The 20,532-nt window shown below is 35.9% G+C and overlaps 2 protein-coding genes across 2 annotated transcripts; one reads left to right on the top strand and one right to left on the bottom strand.

The window, feature by feature from the left end:
• Positions 1-1,174: 1,174 nt before the first annotated feature.
• Positions 1,175-5,361, bottom strand: LOC111464287 (phospholipid:diacylglycerol acyltransferase 1-like). The gene is made up of 6 exons (XM_023108428.1): positions 4,937-5,361; positions 4,385-4,607; positions 3,977-4,260; positions 3,163-3,490; positions 2,496-2,755; positions 1,175-1,962 (listed from the first exon to the last, which is right to left on the bottom strand). Exons 1-6 carry the CDS (start codon positions 5,359-5,361, stop codon positions 1,479-1,481), a joined length of 2,004 nt encoding a protein of 667 aa, XP_022964196.1. The 3' UTR covers positions 1,175-1,478.
• A 6,618-nt stretch (positions 5,362-11,979) lies between these two features.
• Positions 11,980-20,532, top strand: LOC111464528 (protein Brevis radix-like 2). The gene is made up of 6 exons (XM_023108759.1): positions 11,980-12,551; positions 12,737-12,966; positions 13,314-13,687; positions 13,933-14,071; positions 14,166-14,548; positions 20,140-20,532. Exons 2-6 carry the CDS (start codon positions 12,847-12,849, stop codon positions 20,216-20,218), a joined length of 1,095 nt encoding a protein of 364 aa, XP_022964527.1. The 5' UTR covers positions 11,980-12,551; positions 12,737-12,846; the 3' UTR covers positions 20,219-20,532.

Raw genomic sequence — 20,532 nt, 5'->3', positions numbered from 1 at the left:
ACCGTATTTAGGATCTAATGCCTTAGTAAAATAATAATTATTTTTTTTTAAAATTTTATTCAACTTATAATATTATTTTTTTCCCTTAATGGTAGAATCTAATAAATAAAATAAAATAAAAATAAAATAATTTGATGGTGGCATTAACATGAAACATTTAAAATTAAATTAAATTAATTGAAATGAAAGCCTTTTTTTTTCTTTTTTTTTTAAATCCTTTAGCTTTATATTATTTTTCACCAAATTTAAAAATTCAATTGTTGTAATAACTAATAATTAATCTCTCGATATTTTTATTTTAAAGGGACGGAATTTATTCTAAATAAGTTATATGACTTTTATTTATTGTTGTAATTTAAATTTAAATTCAATATTTAACTAATATTAAAAATAAATAAATTAAAATCCTTGTAATTTTTTTGCTCAAAATTTTTACAATTAAATATTTTATTTCAAAAATATTTCAAAAAGGTTTTTAAAATATCGTTGAACCTCCCAACTTGTTTCACAAATATTCATGAGTTTTCAAAAAATAAATAAATAAATAAAAACTCCCCCATAAAATTTAAGAAGAAAATTGTCTATAAAATGCAGATCGTCCATACTTTCATATATTATGGGTAACGGAGGAGACATCTCTATTTTTCCCCTCGGGAATCCTTAGAATTACCATTTTTTAGCTTTCAATTTGCCTCTGACCATCAAATGAAATGTGAATAACCCGTCCTCCTCTCTTTGAAACAAAGGATGCTTCTGGTTCTGTCAGTGCTTGAAACAATTTAGTCTTCTCCATATTACTATATCTCTAGAGTCAGGACCCATGGTAACAACAAAGAGTGTGCTAAACTATTAGCAGGAGTCGAAACTACGGCGGTTAAGAAGTTGCATCCTTCCAAATAGGAACGTGCTAATCCATGGGTATACCATGAAGTTACAAAGGTTGTACCTGTAAACCAACCTCCTAAGGCAAAATAGGCACAAGGAAAGAGCAATAGACCGGACCAACCTACAAAAACGAAACGGTCCCTCAGTAACCAATCATCTATAATATCGAATAAATCATTTTCATCTTTGGTAAATTTACCCGACCATGAATTTTTTTTCTGATGACAAGGCATATTTGATTATTATACTTATAGTATGATTAATAAATAAGAAGTATAGGAACAAGATGGGAGGATGAATTTGTATTTATACATGAAGAGATGATCATTCTAATGTGTACCCTAATGATTATGTAAAGCAAAAACAATGGTGAAAATTGTTCAACCAGTTCCAACCAGTTCTAATTGAAAAATACAAAGAGATTTCTGAAAATGATCTTTGGACAACCAAATTAAAATGTGGTTTTCCCATACTCCTAAAATTACCATAGTTGAAATGGATTCAGTTTCAAGCACTTTTGTGAGATGAATTTTGCTAATCATATCTGAACAACATGGATCATAATCAACAACTACCAACTAACATCGATCTCATCACAGAGGCAATTTGATCTTCTCTGACCATTTAAAGATATCAGAATAGACTCGATCGCCTCCCAAATCTTCCCCTTGTGCACCCGCTGCTATTCGAATTATATCTTCGATCAACGCAAAGTTCCCCATTATATCGACGTGAGCGCCGCTCTGTGTTCCTCGTCCTTCTAGCAAGTTTGATGGGGGAGAGTGATTGTATTCTCTAACGTAAGTTCGGATTCCTGAAGGATTAAATCTGGTTTTCCCACGCCAGCCTTTTGCACACATGTAGCCAGCACTTAGAACAGGTACGGTTTCGTCTCCATCGACCGTGTAGACTCCGTCCTTCAGACAGCCATCTTCCTCACCATCATTAGCTGCAGTATCAATCTGAAATGGAATGTAACATTCAGCTGCAGGAGATAGCTTGTAAACATAAGCTCTTTCGGTCGGAATTCCAACTCCATACAAAGAAAAGATCTCCATGTCCGGAGCATTTGGCAATCTGCAGAGAAGTTTGATGTTGTACAAAGTTCAATAAACCAAAAGATTGGATAAGGATTCTCATATCGTTCTCAAAGGAATTCAGAGTTCACTGAGACCAAATAGCACAAAAAGAGAGGAAAAGTGCAAGTCTTAGCCAATTCAAGAGGTTCAAGAGGCAAGTCTCTACCAAAAGTAACAACAAAACACATGAAATGTTATCTTTTCCTACAACCTTACCTCGCTCGGTTACCGAAATACTCAAAGGGGGCTGCCTATTGCCCTTACATACATAATATAAGATGGTTGAACGTGGCCATAACGACGTAGTGGCTCCCAAAAAAACTACTAGATACAAATTTCATATTTATGTCCTCTAATAACCAGCTAAAACAATTTTTAGATACATTTCAATTAACTCGCATACATCTAATAATTTTTTCCCTCGTCCCCACTTATACAACCGTCTTGTTTCTAGCGTTAGTTATTGTTATAATACCTATATGTATATATATATATATATATACGTAAAATCAAGAAGGATAAGATTATCACCTTGTCTCCAACGGGTTTGACCAATACTTGTATTGGTTGTATTTCGGATCATCCAAGTTGTCAGCAATCCCATACGAGAAATGGGCACTCCCACGTTCCATTGTATGTGGGGCAACATAATGAAGTAAATCTATGATCGATCCAGCGGTATAAACTTTGTAATCTGAGATAGCTCTGATACCCTCAATTCCCATGTCATGGTATTCAGTCCAAACGTCTTTGCACGTAGCATTTGCAATATTGTGACCCTTGATAGCATCCTACACCATTATAAGACATGAAACATAAGACTTCCTCCAAGAAAATCATTCAGATGACTGCAAGTTTTTCCATAAAAGAATCGAGAAAATGAGGAGAGATCGACGATTTATCCATCAGTGAAGTTTTTCCAGAGCTAAATCAATTGTAGGTTACTTAAAAAATTAAATTCAAGTTTTAACTCACCCACTATAAATTGTTTGAGCCTCGACATATTTGAAGCACAACTTTTTATGAAATGTTTACCTGATGGACTTAGTGCTGATAACCTATTAACTCATTAGAAGCCAACCCCTCACCATAGGGCAATTATTTGCCTGAAATCTAATCACCTAACTACTTATTTATGCTTCGAGACAGGACTGATTAATTAAATTAAAAATCATTATACTAAGGAGAAGAGCCTTACCAAAAACTCGATCCTCTCAATCTCAGATGAATCTGCTTCAGCTATGTCTTTCCCAAAAGATATAATTCTTCCATAGTGAACTTTCTTTGAAGAGGGAACAGTATCTCCATCGCCGTCATAACCTCCATTACGTGTATCATTGTTTTTTAGCCTTCTTCTGCTGGGAACATGGCCATCTTCAGGTGACCAATCAAGGGCACCCCATATAACATCCCCTCCTTTTGGTATCATTGACATGGTCGAATCCCAGGTACGAGTCATCTTCATTACATGCTGCAACGTTTGAATGCGGAATAGATCGTTGTCCAAGAAGACCGGTGCAATAGCCCTGCATTATGTGAAGCAAGAGGCATGAACTCTTTCAGTCAACAAAAACCTCAGGATTTAATGCTTGCAGATTCTTAATCAAACAACTTATTTTACATAGCAACCTTGTGGCTAGAAAAAGAAATACTCCAAAATGTGCCTTATAGAATTCAAACAATTAATGGTTTTTAAGTGACTTGAAATTAATCCAAGCACACTAGGAGAAATCTATAAGTTAAGAATTAGAGCCTTATAACTATTGGCATAGACTAAGGTGACCTGACATTACTACACAACTTGCTAGAGCCTAGACGATTGGTGACATAAAGGTAGGTACATCGATAACTCGAGTTACTATCATCCTAGACAACTTCCAGACTTAAGAATTCAAGGACAAACTTCAAGTGCCTGCTGTAAAAATAGTCATCAGACTGAATACAGGATTTTCTTTCCTAACCATGGAAACAAACACAGACATACACACAACAGGGAATTAAGTGGTAGAGACCTGGCAACTGCAATATCCTTAGCTTCAGCAGAGAAAAGCCCAGCAACAGCTTTGGGAACACCTAGAAATGGTCCACCAATATTTATAACTGCTTTTATATGCTTAGCGCACCAGTCTGGTCCTCCCCCTCCACCCATTGGTGCCGGTGCTTCAACCCACTTCATAAAGTGCAGGAAGTATAAAACGCCCATCGAATGCGGAATTATCACTGCCTTCTTCCCGCCATTTGTGGCAACCATCAGCTCTATGTTACTTTTTATTCTGCTGAGGGTTTGATCTCTAACCTTTATCATTTGAGAATTAAAATAATCAACAAACAATTACAAACAGTAAGTATTGCTGAAAATGGAGCAACATAACTAAAAATGATGATATTTAAAATTGTGTTCCACTCCTCCAAATGATTACCTCTGTGTTCTGATATGAAATTCTCCAGTCATATGCAGCCATATACATAGTTTTTTCCTCGTAACCAATACGAGCCAAGTTAGCAATCAGGACTGCCCACACAAAATAACCAGGAGCAAAATAGTCGGCAGCAACAAGCCCACTGACAGGCCTGACCCTAACTCCTGGAGGATCTAATCCAGTTTCATTATCCAATGACATATGTTCTACCCAGCACGAAGGTCTACATGGGAAAAAGGTTCAACAAGCATAACAAATTTGGTCATGTAAAACCAACCAAGAATTTCTTTGAATATGCACAGCATCAAACAGTCCATTAGCAAATATTACTATTCAGAAGAATTCTTATAAGAATCAACCATACAACACCAACAAATTCAGAGAAGATCAAAAATCCAATAGACACCAATGAACTTACAACCTCATACAATTTAGCTGCTAAATATCACTCTCTGGTTCTTGTAGACCATTAACTAAAACCCAACAATTATACCAAGAAACATAAAATGTTAAACCATCCAAATGTACAGGGGAGCATATATTATCAAATACCTTTTATAAACTTCGCCAAATGTGCCGCCCCAGAGACGCTTCCTGAACAAACCCTCCGCGCATTCATGGCCTTCCCAAAGTTCAAGCCCACCAGTGACGATTCCCGGCACAAACACCACTGGGTGATTCACCTTCAACCCCTCTTTCTTCAATTTGACACCCGGCGGATCGGGCAATGGCCCTGTGATTGCCTCCGTCACATACTGAGGCAAAGATGCCGGCATCGCATTGTAAAGGAACAACAATAGCCACCATGTCGTACAGACGCACCCAACAAACCAGCAACAACTATCAACACACGACCACCTTTTCTTTGCCTTAACTTCCTTTACTTGTCCGCTAACCTTCTCCTTCTTATCGTCATCTCCATCCTTCTGAATATTGGTATCTTTTTCCACTGCCTTTCTCCGACGTAGCAAAGACATATTTCGAAGTACTCAATCAAGAATCTCTAACTAAAATTTCATAAATTAACTATTCTGCAGCACAGCTTCATTCTCAAGTTTATATACCGCAATTCCAATCGAAATTCTCTCAACTTGAACGAAACAAACTAATTTAGGGAACGAAACCCCAACAATCCAATTCGCGTATGTATCAAAATTCTAATGTAGTGAAGAATAAATCAAATCTGTCTCCCAACACGTGAAGGTTACATTTCTCGGCGGACAAACAACGCCAATTCAAAGCTAAGAAAAAAAATACCTAAAAAGCTATTTTTAAAGGAAAAAAACGCATTTCAAGAGATAAAGAACAAAAAGACTGCCCTCGAATATAAATGGAAACTTTATCGTCAGTTCGTGCAGTTACAAACAGAAGCTTGAGCTTATCGATCAATGGCGAGTCGGATCGGGAGGAGCAGCCGACTGCTCTCAGCAAGATAGCAAAATTATGGCGCAGAAACGAAACTGGCTCTACGTGCGAGCTATTGCTTTCAGATTTTGACTCAACCGGTTTAGATAAAATGCAATTTAAAGAAATTGGATATTCAATTTATTGCGTGGCGGAATTCCATTGGTTGAGGGTTTTGGGCATCTCTGTATTCTTCGTCCATTGAACTGAATTGAGTGATGTGATTGTGGAGGACCGTTCTTTTCCGTGTGCGCCACCGCAGTGGATTTTAATTTCTATGTCCCTGGGCCCCGGCACGTGAAACATGTGTGCTACGTCGTCGTTTTTACATTATTAAGAAATAAATCATCGAAAATATTTTTATTAAGAAAAAAGAAAAAAAAATGTTAAACTTGATGAGGTAATATTAATAATTTTCATGACTTAATAATGATAAAATAATTATTAACTAATTTTTTCTAAATAAATACAAAATACTTGATCATATATTTCAGTTGGGTTTAAACAATTATTACTCTTAAAATATATATATATATATTTGCTTCTTTTTTTTATGATAACATATTTTATTATTTATTATCCAACTATTTAAAGTAGTTTTTAATTATTTATAAGATAACGTTTTAAAATAGGTATTAAAATTGAGTTGCATGTTCTAATTAAATGTTTGAAAATGAACTAACATTTTACTTATATTAAAAATAAAATTTTAAATAATTCGACATTAACTCAAAAAATTTATGGTACGTTAAGTTTGGTTCATTATTTATTAAAAATTATTTAAATTAAAAAAAATTTACCACCCAAACAATTGAATTAAATTTAAAAAAATCCCAACTTATTAAATTTACTGTAAAACTACTTTTAAATAAGTCTATAATTTAAATTAATTCGATAATATATTTTTATTATTGTTATTATTTTTTTATAAAAGGCGAAATATTAATATTTTGACTATTTTTTTTATACTAAAGGTACAAGTATTAGTATTTCATATAATTCACTAATTATTATTTTAATGGATGACGTAGCTATTAATATTTCATATAATTCACAAACTAATTATTCTATTGGCTGTCGTTGTTTTTTTAATGGTACTAATAATTATTATTCATGAAAAAAAAAACGTGCCCTGTTTAATTTTTAATTTTTATGCTTTAATAAATCTTTAATTATTGGTGGTTGTTTATTTGAAGTTAATTTCTATTTTAATATTTAATTTTAAAAAATGATTTAACCAAAATTAAGGAATTTTATTTATTTATGGAGGATAAATTTAAATATTTAAAATTACAATACGTTAATTAAACCAAAGTATTTAATGGGCCGGCCATTGTATTATTGACATTTGGGCCGCACTGTTTCACTTGGGCTTTCAGTTCGGTGACGATCATTTTTGTAAAATTATTTATTTAAAAGTATGATATTGTTTACTTTGAACATAACCTCTCGTGGCTTTTCTTTAGACTTCTCCAAAAGGCCTCAAAGAAATAGAGAGAGTATTCTTTGATTATAAACTCACGATCATTCCCTAAATTAGTCGATGTGGGACTTTCATCATCCAAAAATAAAAGATATTCATCGATATATTAACTTATATAAATAATAATAATATTCCTTTTAAAATTTGATGAATATTTTTTTAAATATAATACTAATAATAAGGTTATTTTTTTAATTTTTTTTAAAGTTCGTTTGATAATATTATTGAAACCTTTTCAAGTTTTTAGCTATTTTTGAGACGCTATTAAAAATTTAAAAATATTTTTAAATAAATTATTTATTTTCTTATTAAAAAATTTTAAGATATTTGTTGAGATAAAATATAAATTTTATGATATTTTATTAATTGGCAAGGGATTCCCAAAATAGAGAAGTTTTGAACTCCCAACGGCTTCCTTTATATTAATTAGTTTGTTTTTGTCACTTTTATTAAAATGTGATAAATAAAAATGATAAATAATAATTTATATATATAAATGCATGTGATTGATGCGGCTGTCACCTTAAAAGCAAAGCATTAATTTTTACCAAAAAAAATATTAATTTAATTACCCTGCCAACTCGACTTACTATTTTAACAATTTTTTCTATATGGGAAAGAATTCTATTTTGTTCATTAATTAATTAATTTTGTTTATTTATTTATTTTATTTTATTAATATATTTTTATATATAATATTAATAAAGCTTATTTTATATCGTTATTAAGTATATAAAAAAAAACCTCGAATTATAATGAAAATAATTGAAATTTAGGTTCTCTCGAACAACCCTGTCAAAAATATTTTCATTTGAAAAAACTTATTGCATGGCCTACGCCCAAATTATGTATGCTCGAGCCTCTGACCTCGATTCAAGAAAAAAGTTTTAGAAAATGGGGCAGAGAGATTTCGAAAGAGAGTTTTGAAATCAAGATTTGAGAAATTGGAAATGGTATTATGTGGGGATGTAAGCAAAAAGGCAACAATGGCTTACTTCATATAACTATCGGGTAGGAAGAATTATCCGCTTACAGTACATTTTGGGGCATTTTAACCCAGGTGTAGACACGATTTAGGTGAATGGTCATACACCCTCATATTGATCCATTATGGAATGGTAAAGACCTATCTAGGATGAAAGCATGTAAAAGGGGTTTGGAATAGGCATGCAATCATGGACAACACAGACAAGCGTGGAAACCTTTCCCTAACAGATGTGTTTTAAAGCGTTAAGGGGAAGCCCAAAAGGGAAAGCTCAAAGAGTACAATATCGACTAGTGGTGGGTTTGGGGCGTTACAAATGGTACCTCGAGCGATGTGCTAGTGAGGAGGTTGTTCCCCGAAGGGGGGATGGATTTGGTGAGGGTCTCACATCAATGGGAGAAAGGAACAAGTGCCAGTAAGGACGTTGGGTCCTGAAGGGGGGTGGATTATGATATCCCACGTTGGTTGGGGAGAAGAACGAAACACCTGATTTTTAAAGCCTTGAGGGGAAGCTCGAAAGGGAAAACCCAAAGACAATAATATCTACTAGCGATGGGTTTGCCCTGAAGGGGATGAATTGTGATATCCCACATCGGTTGAGGAGGAGAACGAAATACCCGAAATACCTGATTTTTAAAGATTTGAAGGGAAGTCCGAAAGGAAAAACCTAAAGAGGATAACATCTGACGGTAGGTCTGCCGGGGGTGGATTGCGATAAATAAGTAATAATTTAGGTCATTCTTTATATCACTTTGGAAGCCTAGCTTTTTCCATTTGCATGTGCAACAGTTATGGTGTATTTAACCTCCCGATTGCAAGCAAAGCATAAAGCCCTAAAGTTTTTTGCTTTTTGTAATTTTTATGAATAATCATTATATACCTAAAATAATAATAATAATAATAATAATAATAATAATCCATTGCCTTGAAATCACAAACAGGCCAGCCCTTTACTTAGTTTGCCAAATATTTTAAACTTTATAATATAAAGTTTCATAAGTTTATAATATATTATATTATAAAGTTGTATTTGGACTTAACTTTACAAAGACATAATTCACGCTTGTCACCCTAAACAAAAGCATCCTCATTATTACGCTAATCGATACGATATTTAAACACGAGCTTGATCACAGGAGCTTTAGTTTGACAATTTCTCGTTAGCTTTACAAACCTAACCGTCTTCATCACACGCCTTGTAAATTTAGGACCTAGCACTGAAACTTGTTGTTTGCTCGTATATTTGACATGCTTCATACAATGTCAAATAAGTTATTAGGTGTGTAACAGCTCAAGTTTAACCGTTACGTATTGTTGATAGTTTCACGGTTTTAAAACGCGTCTACTAGGGTTAAGTTTTCACACCCTTATAAGGAGTGCTTCATTTCACTCTCCAACCGATGTGAGATCTCAAAAAGCGTGTAACACTCGAGTAAAAGATGAGTATATGAATGAACCGAGACTTGTTCGAATAAAAGCAAAATTAAGAATATAATGACTAAAAAATACTTAAAAGAACTGAAAACTACTACTTGTACCAATAAAACGCAACTTCTTTTTCGGTAGCTCAATCATAATATTGAAAGTACATGTGTTGGTCTTCGAAGCAACGAGTAAGAAACATGACTATGTCGTAGGAGAATGTCAGGGTCATCGGGTGCCGAATCCAAAATTTGAATCTTAACCGAATTAAAAACATGTTTTAAACCATACTCTTATAGGGTTAATAGGAAACATGGAAATGAGAGTGTCGTACTAGGAGTATCATTGTTATGGTTAGAGCAAACAAATGAAATCATATTACTGCGTGTTTTGTTTGTCTGGAATAGGGACAACTACCGCCATCATCCAAACACGCCGTATTTGTGTAGGGGACGAGGGCAAAGGGAATGATACCCAAATCGACACGCTCGCAACTCACGTGCTTTTGTTCTTTTTTTCTTTTTAATAATTATCTTTTAAAAATTATAGTTCAATTAAAATCTCATAAAATTCAAATATAAAATACTAACAAACGTCAAATATTTTTAATTTTTATAATAATTTTAAAAATATGGTAGATAAGGCGGTTGAGTTGTAATTTTATTTTTCAAGATAAATCGACTAAAAAAATATTGACTCGTATGGATTCGAATTTTTAATTTTTTTATTAATTTAATCCAATTCAAACCGAAGAAAAACTAATCCAACCCAACATTTATGATTTGGATTGGGTTGTCTGAGTTGGTCGAATTTTGTGTTCATATGAACACTCGTAAAAATTATAATGTCTTGCTTGATGTTAAACTCGATAAACCTAAGTTGAAATATACGAATATGTCCAAAATATAATTTAGTGAATAAAACATTAATTTACTATTTCGTTGGTTGGATTCTTCCGGGACGAAATAAGATAAATATATATTTGGGTGATTATTTAGTGAATTGTAAAAAATTCAAAGAAAAAAAAAAAGAAAAAAGAAAAGATATTTAGTTCTTTTTATTATCTATTTTAAAAAATTGGAGTGATTATAATTATATTTCTCATTCCTTCCATTTAACGTTTTACGATACATTTCAATTTTTTTTTAAAATCTACTTTTAATAGTTTAAAAAATATTTATGAAATTTTAAAAATTTTAAAAATAACGAGTGTCATTTAAAAAAAAAAAATCTTATTGTCAGATAAAAAGTTTTTATTGGCCGCTCATAAATTATCTCTAATTTTTTTTAAATTTAAATGTATATTTTTAAATACTTTATTAAAAATTTAAAATTAATGTTTGGACTTTTTTTTTAAATGGACGTATTATTGAAAATTTAAAAATTTAGAAGTATTTTTGAAAAAGAAATACAAAATTGAAAGGCATTTTATTAATTTACCCTTTTTTTTTTAATATAAATTGAATATAGAATATTTTGGATTTGGGTCAAAAGCACAACTAGCGACAAAAACGGTGCGCACATTGGTTCGGCTCCATGCCATTTGGTTTTGCGTGGGCACGAAGCTGGGATGGAGCCGTTTTGCTTGAGCACGAAGCTGGGATGGAGCCATTTTATTTCTCCTAAGTCGACTCGGTCACCAAGCCTAAGCCGCTTCGGAAGCCCCTCCCTTGACTCGAGCCCATTACTTGTCTCTTTCTTCATTATTAACCTTACTTTGTTTGCATTTTTTCCAAATTAAATTACCCTAATTACATATGTAAATATTTAATATATAATGCTAACACTTATTAATATATTAAAAAAAAGTGAAAAAATATATATAATTTTAAAAAATTGTATTAATTTTTATCTTGAACTTTTATTTTCATGAAATTGTACTCAATATTACAATTTTAAATAAGAAATTAATTTTAATTAGTTCTCCTAAATAAATAAATAAAATAAAATAAAAAATTAGAAACAAAGTTATGCACAAATTTAATTTAATTTTACTTCTATTGAAATTTAATTAGTTCAAAGGGTCGATGCTAAGAATATTCTCAATAATAAAATAAATAAAAATACAAATTTTCCAAAAATAATTGAGAATTAAAAAAAAAAAAGCCAGAATTTAAATTATTTATATATAAATTCCTATTTCCTGAATTTAAATGTTTTTCGGAACAATTTTTTTAATTTTTAATTTTTTTATAATTACAATATATTTGTCGATCGTAGCGCACGTGGGTAAGTAACTAGCCACGTGACTGAATCATATCAAATTCCCGAACACAAAAACGCCTTTCCTCTTTCCCTTTTTTCAGTAGCGGCGGCGGCGGCGGCCCTCGGCTGTACTGCGCATTGAACACCTAGCCACATAGGCCGAGTCTGCGCCGCGACGCGCCGCGCTGAGCTCTGCGTCTGTACGTGTACGCTGCTGCAGCCCAAATCTCAATGGTCCAGAGAGAGAGAGAGAGAGAAGAACGAAGAACAAGCAGAAGAAGAAGAAGAAGAAGAAGAGGAAGAAGAAGAAAGCATTTGAGTGGTTTTCACTCCTCGTAGCTGGCTTTCACGCTGATCATCGCAAGCGAAAAAGCAAAAAAGCAGAAGAAAGGTTAAAGGTGCGAATGAATGCGATTGAAGGAAGGAAGAATCTGATGAGTTTGTGTGTGCATTTAAAGCTTTTGTAGCTACGAAACCCTCTTTCTCTAATCCCAACGATTCTATTCGATTCCATTATTTCCAATCCAATCCACTTTTTCTTCTTCTTCTTCTCCGTGATCCGTTTCTTTCTCTTTCTACGGGACTTGATTGAAAGTTATGGAAAGCGACTGCTCGACGTGATCGTTTTCCATGCCAATCTTTTGCCTCTTTCGTGTCCTCTATAATCCGTAAGCTGCTGCTGAATAGTTCTCTTCATTCCATTCACTTGCTTTTCTTTTCTGTCTGTTTGTTTGTTCGTTCGTTTGTTTGTTTGTTCCACTGCTTTATTTCGTGTTTGCTTTATTATTCAGTATTCCTCAGGCCTTTCGATTGGAGTATTTTTTTTTTCCTTCTCTTTTTGATCTTGTTCTAGCTGTTATGAGACAAGATCTCGTGATTCCGCAGTGACTGAGCTTCTTGTACTTGTTTGACCCTAGTCATTTGCTGTGAAAGTCCGGTGGATTGGTGTTTTCTGTACCGGAGATGTTGACGTGTATAGCCTGCTCGAAGCAGCTCAACAATGGATCTCTGCACCAGCAAGAGGGAGAAGATTCCGTTGCTACACCGAGGACGAAACAAACAATCAAGGCTCTAACTGCTCAGGTAAACAGTCTACGTTATGAGATTTCTATCTCTGTTCTCAGAAATTTCAAGGAAATGGTTTTTGTTGCTGGTAACTTTGTGCAATTTGGAGGAGAATTTTCTCTGCTGGAATCGTTGTTGATTGAACATTTCGCAGATATTTATTCACTTTCGTTTCGATTTCTTTTACTTTCTCGGTAATCATAAAGAGAGCTAGCTAGGTAATTGTTCGATTTTCAACATCGGGAAAGAAGCTCGACAATGAATTGATGTGAAGTTGACGTTTCCTGTGTTGTTTTTTACTTCCTTGAAATCTCGTTTTACTGTGAAATTGATGTTTATGACTGAATTTTTTCTGCTACTTTCAGATCAAGGACATCGCACTGAAGGCATCGGGCGCTTACAAGAATTGCAAGCCATGTTCAGGCTCATCGAGCACTAACGGCAAGTATAAATATGCAGAATCTGATTCTGCATCAGATTCGGCGAGGTTTCATTGTTCCTACAGGCGGACTGGGAGTGCAAACTCCATACCAAGGCAATGGGGAAAGGAAATGGAGTCCCGATTGAAAGCTCTGTCAAGTGGGGAAGTGAGTCCAGCTTCTGTAAGTGGACGAACTGAGATTGTTTTCTTGGAAGAAGACGAACCAAAGGAATGGGTAGCACAAGTTGAGCCTGGTGTGCTTATCACTTTCGTTTCATTTCCACAGGGAGGAAACGATCTCAAACGGATTCGTTTCAGGTAAATCATTTGGAATTCAACTGTTACTGAAGAAACCTATTTGTCTGGAAGTGCTTCTTCTTCACTTGTTTGTCAGCTTGTTACATTTCTACTGTCTGAAACTTAGGAGGTGGAATCTTGTGATTTAGCTGCCATTTGAACTCTCTACTTCATTCCCTTCTCTTCTTTGCAAGTGTATAATGATCATATATTTCCTATAATTGTTTATGATTGGTTGCTAACCCTTGTTTTCTTTTGTTGATCAGCAGGGAACTGTTCAACAAATGGCAAGCTCAAAGATGGTGGGCGGAAAACTATGAGAAGGTTATGGAATTGTATAATGTCCAGCGTTTCAATAGCCAAGCTGTTCCTCGTCCACCTTCCCCTCCATTATCGGAAGACGATGTGAGTTTCGAGCATCATACTAGTTGTGATATACTGTCATTTCGTTGGTTATAGACTTCGTTACATTATTAACATGAGTTCTATTCAATTCCAGGCCTCGAAGACTCAATCTGCCAAGGACAGCCCTGCTACTCCACCTTTGACAAATGAATGGCCTCCTCGAACTTCGGATCGACCATTGGGAAACTCATCATCGGAATCACTTGATCACCACCCTAACCGACCCCCACATTGCTATGATTCAGGTGGTTTAGCTCCATCAGTTAAACCCTCTAGCGAAAATGACGCAAAGATTGAGACATCATCTGTAGATGGTTCTGTGAGGACCAGTGAGGGAGATCAGTCAGAAGAAGAGCTTTCTGTAAGTAATGCTAGTGATTTGGAGACTGAATGGATTGAAGAGGATGAACCAGGAGTCTATATCACTATTCGGGCTCTGCCAGGTGGCTCGAGGGAGCTAAGACGCATTCGATTCAGGTATTAATCTTTCATATTGAGAATAATATACATCTTTGATAAGTCTCACAATTTCTGACTGTTAACTCTCCATGTGGGACTCAAAAACCATTATAGAAATTAGGCACTCTGTATTATATCCTATAACGGCCCAGGCTCACCGCTAGCAGATATTGTCTTCTTTGGGTTAGAAGATATTGTCTTCTTTGGGTTTTCCCTTTCGGGTTTCCCCTCAAGGTTTTTAAAACGCATCTACTAGATAGAGGTTTTCACACCCTTATAAAGTGTGTTTCGTTCTCCTCCCCAACTGGTGTGGGATCTCACAATCCACCCCCTTTTAGGGCCCAGCGTCCTTGCTGGCACTCGTTTCTTTCTCCAATCGATGTGGGACCTCCACTAAATCCACCCCCTTCGGGGCTCAGCGTCCTTATTGGTACACTGCCTCGTGTCTACCCCCTTTCAGGGAACAGCCTCCTTGTCGGCACATGCCCGGTGTTTGGCTCTGATACCATTTATAACTGCGCAAGCCCACCGCTAGCAGATATTGTCCTCTTTGGGTTTTCCCTTTCGGGCTTCCCCTCATGGTTTTTAAAACGCACGTGCTAGGGAGAGGTTTTCACACCTTTATAAAGGGTGTTTCGTTCTCCTCACCAACCGATGTAGGATCTCACATATCCTGAGAGAATTACTGTATAAGTCTATGATCAATGTTGTGCGCCGAAAGCGGAACAAATGTACTCACAACACCAAAGTTACTCAAGACATACAATATGACACTCAAAACTTAATGATTTCAACAGCAGAAAGAATGGCATTATATAGCCTTCTGCTAAACCTAAAGATAAACTAACAAGCCAAAAAAAGACCTTGAGAATAGGTCTTGGTCCTAGAGAATAGGACTTATGACAGTGTTCAACAATCTCCACCTTGTCATAAGATCTCCAAGTTGATAGCTAATTTGGTTGCTACCATGTCAACACACTACTCCCTTCCGACGTTGATGAAATCTAAACAATGCCAGAACTTTTCACGAGTGATCACCTTTGTCAACATATCAGCAGGGTTATCAGCAGTTCCAATTTTTAATAACCGAATATCCCCTTTGCTAATAATTTCTCGAATAAAGTGAAAACGGACATCAATGTGTTTTGTACGAGCATGATGGACTTGATTTTTTGACAAGCAAATAGCGCTCTGGCTATCACAAAATACATCTATATGTTCCTGCAAAATACCCAAGTCATTGATCAAACCATGCATCCAAATAGCTTCTTTAAAAGCTTCTGTTACTGCCATATACTCTGCTTCAGTGGTAGACAATGCAACAGTAGACTGCAATGTTGAACGCCAACAAACAGGTCCCCCAGCCATAGTAAATAAATAACCCGTAGTAGATCGTCGCTTATCCAAATCACCAGCATAATCAGAATCCACATAACCAACTACACGATTGTCAAGATTAAACATTTCTTGTTTTTGAAACTTAATACCAACATCAATAGTGCCAAGAATGTACCTAAGAATCCATTTTACAGCCTGCCAATGCTCTTTACCAGGATTATGCATATAACGACTCACCATGCTTACAGCGTGTGAAAGATCAGGTCGAGTACACACCATAGCATACATCAACGCACCAACAGCATTTGTATAAGGGATGTTCTCCATATACCTTTTGTCATCATCAGAACTTGGACACATGGAAGCACTAAGCTTGAAATGAGGAGCAAGTGGAGTACTAACGGGTTTGGTTGAATTATTCAAACTAAATCTTGACAATACCTTGCGTAGATATTGAGACTGAGTCAACCAGACTGTACCTTTTTTCCGATCTCGCTCTATCTCCATTCCAAGTATTTTCTTTGCATTGCCTAAGTCTTTCATTTCAAATGTTTTAGAAAGCTCATCTTTGAGCTTATCAATCTCCATCTGTCTCTTTGAAGCAATTAACATATCATCAACATATAAGAGCAAATAGATAAACGATCCATCATCGAGACACCGATAATACACACAATGGTCAAATTGACTATGAGTATACATATGCTCTACCATGAAATGATCAAACCTTTTATACCATTGGCGAGGGGATTGCTTCAGCCCATACAAAGATTTCTTCAATCTGCATACTAAATGTTGCTGTCCAACTACTTGGAAACCAACTGGTTGCGCCATATATATTTCTTCTTCCAAATCTCCATGCAAAAAAGCAGTTTTTACATCAAGTTGTGCAAGCTCAAGATTAAATTGAGCAACCAAAGCCAACAAAATTCGAATGGAAGAATGCTTTACCACAGGTGAGAAAATTTCATTGTAATCAATACCTTCCTTTTGTGCGTAACCTTTAGCCACAAGTCGAGCCTTATAACGTATACCAGAAGAGTCTTCCTTTTTTGCAAAAACCCATTTACAACCAATTTCCTTCTTACCTTTTGGAAGTTGTACCAAATCCCAAGTTTGATTTATCTCCAATGATGCTATCTCCTGATTCACAGCCTCTTGCCAGTGTAAGCTATCCGGGCTCTGAATAGCATCTTTGTAGCTGTTAGGAACTCCATCAATCAAAGAGAAAGCATATGCTATCGTATCATCAAACCTTGCAGGTTTTCGAATTACCCTTCGTGGTCTATTCTTGGCGATTGACTCAGGTTCCTCCACTCTTTCATTCACAAGGCTTTGCTCCTCAAGACTTTGCTCTTTTTGTTCTAAGACATCAAAGTTATTATTTACCTGATCAATAGGTTCTTCGGTAGGAGTATCCACATCAGGAGAGAACACCACCTTCTCCACCTGCTTCAATGCCTCGTCATTATTTTCAATTTTCTGCAAAAACATTCCAGACTCATCGAATGTCACATCTCGACTATTAACAATTTTACTTGTTTCTGGACACCATAACCTATAGCCCTTCACACCTTTGCTAAAGCCCATAAACTTGGCTTTTTTTGCTCTAGGATCCAATTTTGAGTTTGTCACATGATAATAAGCAGGACACCCAAACACATGCAATTTATCATAATCACTAACAGGACTACCTGACCATACCTCAAGCGGAGTTCTCCCACCGTTTCCAGAAACAGGTAAACGATTCACCAAGTGAACTGCATAACTGAGAGCCTCAGCCCAAAATGCCTTACTCAATCCTGCTTGAGACAATATGCATCGAACCTTCTCTATTAATGTCTGGTTCATTCTCTCAGCAACTCCATTTTGTTGTGGCTTACCAGGAACAGTGAAGTGTCGAACGATCCCTTCATCTCGGCATATTTTAAGGAATGGATCATAAGTATATTCTCCCCCGTTGTCTGATCTCAGCTTTTTGATTTTCCTATCCGTCTGATTCTCTACCATTTTCTTCCACTCTAGGAAGATTTGGAGAACCTCGTTTTTGTGCCTCATGGGATACATCCAAACTCTCTTCGAGTAGTCATCAATAAAGGTGACAAACCACCTCTTTCCTCCCAATGAGACATTCTTTGTGGGACCCCATACATCGGTGTGAACATAATCCAAAATACCCTTTGTTTGGTGTATAGCTGTACCAAACTTCACATTTTTTTGTTTACCAAATATACAATGTTCACAGAAATCAATTTTTCCAGTTGTGGCACCCTTAAGGACTCCTTGGTTCACCAATGTCTGAAGCGCCTTCTCACCAGCATGCCCGAGTCGCATGTGCCATAATTTCGATATGTCTTGTTCTTTCGAACTTGCCATAGCAGCATGCCCAATTATTGTGGTTCCGTTGAGGTAGTATATGCTACCTCTTCTAGTTCCTGTAATTGCCACCAAAGCTCCACGAGCTACTTTCAAATTCCCTCCTTCCAAAATGATGCGATAACCACTCGCATCCAAAACGCCAAGTGAAATCAAGTTTTTCTTCAAGTCAGGAACATACCTCACATCTTTGAGTTTTCGTATAACCCCATCAAACATCTTGATTTGTACTGAGCCGATTCCCATTATCTTGCAAGTACTATCATTGCCCATATAGACAACTCCACCATTGAACTTTTTGAAGTCCAAAAACATCTCTTTGTTGGGACACATATGATAGGAGCACCCAGAATCAAGAATCCATTCAATGGTTTGGCTGGCTGATAGGGAGATTGTCAAGGCATCATCTGTATCAGTGTCGTCATCTTTAACCACATTGGACTTCGACCCCTTCTCTTTTAAGATCGAACAATCTTTCTTCCAATGGCCTTTCTGTCGACAATATGCACACTCATTTTTATCAAGTTTTCTCCAATTATCAGATCTACCTCTCGACTTTAATCGAGACTCTCCACATTCGTTCCTTTTCCAGGTAGAAGTTCTTCCATGAGCAGTGAGAACATTTGAGCTAGAGCTTTGATACGTCTCCTTTTCCTTCTTTCGCATCTCATTGTTTATTAAGGCATTTGAAACATCTTCAAAATCAATATTAGTGATTCCATGTAGTAGGGTTGTTACTAAAAACTCGTAGGATTCCGGCAAAGAGTTTAATAACAACAACGCCTTGTCCTCGTCATCAATCTTAACATCAAGATTGAGCAAATCAGTGATGATTTTGTTAAAATCATCCAAATGCTCAGCCATTGAGATACCTTCCTTGTAGTCAAAACGGAAGAGTTTCTTCTTCAAATAGAGTTTATTTTCCACACTCTTCCTCATATATTTCGCTTCAAGCTTGTCCCATAATTCTTTCGCCATGGTAACCTTCATAAATGGATATTTCTGATCCTTGCCAAGACAGGATCGAATAATTCCACAGGCTTGCCGATTTAATTTTGTCCATTCTGCTTCTGTCATATCTTCAGGCATCTCCTCTTGGAGAGAAACATCGAGGTCTTGCATGACCAGCAAATCGCTAACTTCGCCTCGCCAAACACCAAAATTATTGGTTCCATCAAATTTTTCTACTTCGAGATTGGAACTCCACACTCTCGATCCACGTCGTGATGGTTCGGCCATTTGCAATAATTAATCTGGATGTAACTCAAAAACACAATTCTTGAAAACTGATTTCCAAGAGAATAAACACGATTGTGAGCACGTCTAATGGTCGATGAGGCCCAAACTTTCACAATACCCCCAAATACCACAACCTGGCTCTGATACCACTTGTTGTGCGCCGAAAGCGGAACAAATGTACTCACAACACCAAAGTTACTCAAGACATACAATATGACACTCAAAACTTAATGATTTCAACAGCAGAAAGAATGGCATTATATAGCCTTCTGCTAAACCTAAAGATAAACTAACAAGCCAAAAAAAGACCTTGAGAATAGGTCTTGGTCCTAGAGAATAGGACTTATGACAGTGTTCAACAATCAATTGGCTGATAAGTTAGCTTGAAAAATTGAGGTCCTATCGAGCTTGTAGTTTCACGTTTAAACTAGAAATATCAACGTGAACCTAACCTTATAGGTACAAGGTTTGAATCTCCACTCTTAGATATTGTCAAACTCAAAAGTGTTTTTGAGTAAAAAAAAAAAGTGCTCATTTTAGTTTATAAACTGGAAACTATAGCGTGGTGTATATTCGAATGACATTAAATCTTTTATCCCGTTTTTGATTTACTGCAAAAAAACACTGATCTTCAAGTATGGTTCGTTTTGACGCAGTCGAGAAAAGTTCGGAGAAATGCACGCGAGATTATGGTGGGAAGAGAACCGAACGAGGATACAAGAACAGTATTTGTGACGATGGTACGTGAATGGAATTGCATCTCGTTTTTTAGTTGCAGATTGCGGGTCGTTTTTTACATACCTCTCTGCCCTTTCCTTCTCTTACAAATCTAGACTTCTCTATGTGGGTTATGCCTCGGAATCAAAGGATGTTGAAAGATAATAACATTGGTTAGGTTGGTGGTTTTAGCCTTCAGGGGAACAGTAGAGATAACAGAATCTATACTGCTCCAATGTTCCATGTTCATTCCAGAAAGAAACTAATGGTTGTAGTACTTTACTGTTCTGTACATTTGAGTGGGATTTGTCTAAAGACTTCTCTTTCTATGG

The sequence above is a fragment of the Cucurbita moschata genome, unplaced genomic scaffold (genome assembly GCF_002738365.1).
Source record: "Cucurbita moschata cultivar Rifu unplaced genomic scaffold, Cmos_1.0 Cmo_Scf00030, whole genome shotgun sequence".
In the NCBI taxonomy this organism is placed as follows: Eukaryota; Viridiplantae; Streptophyta; class Magnoliopsida; order Cucurbitales; family Cucurbitaceae; genus Cucurbita; species Cucurbita moschata.
Note: the sequence above shows the minus strand (reverse complement) of the source record. Positions and strands in the feature narration are given on the sequence as shown.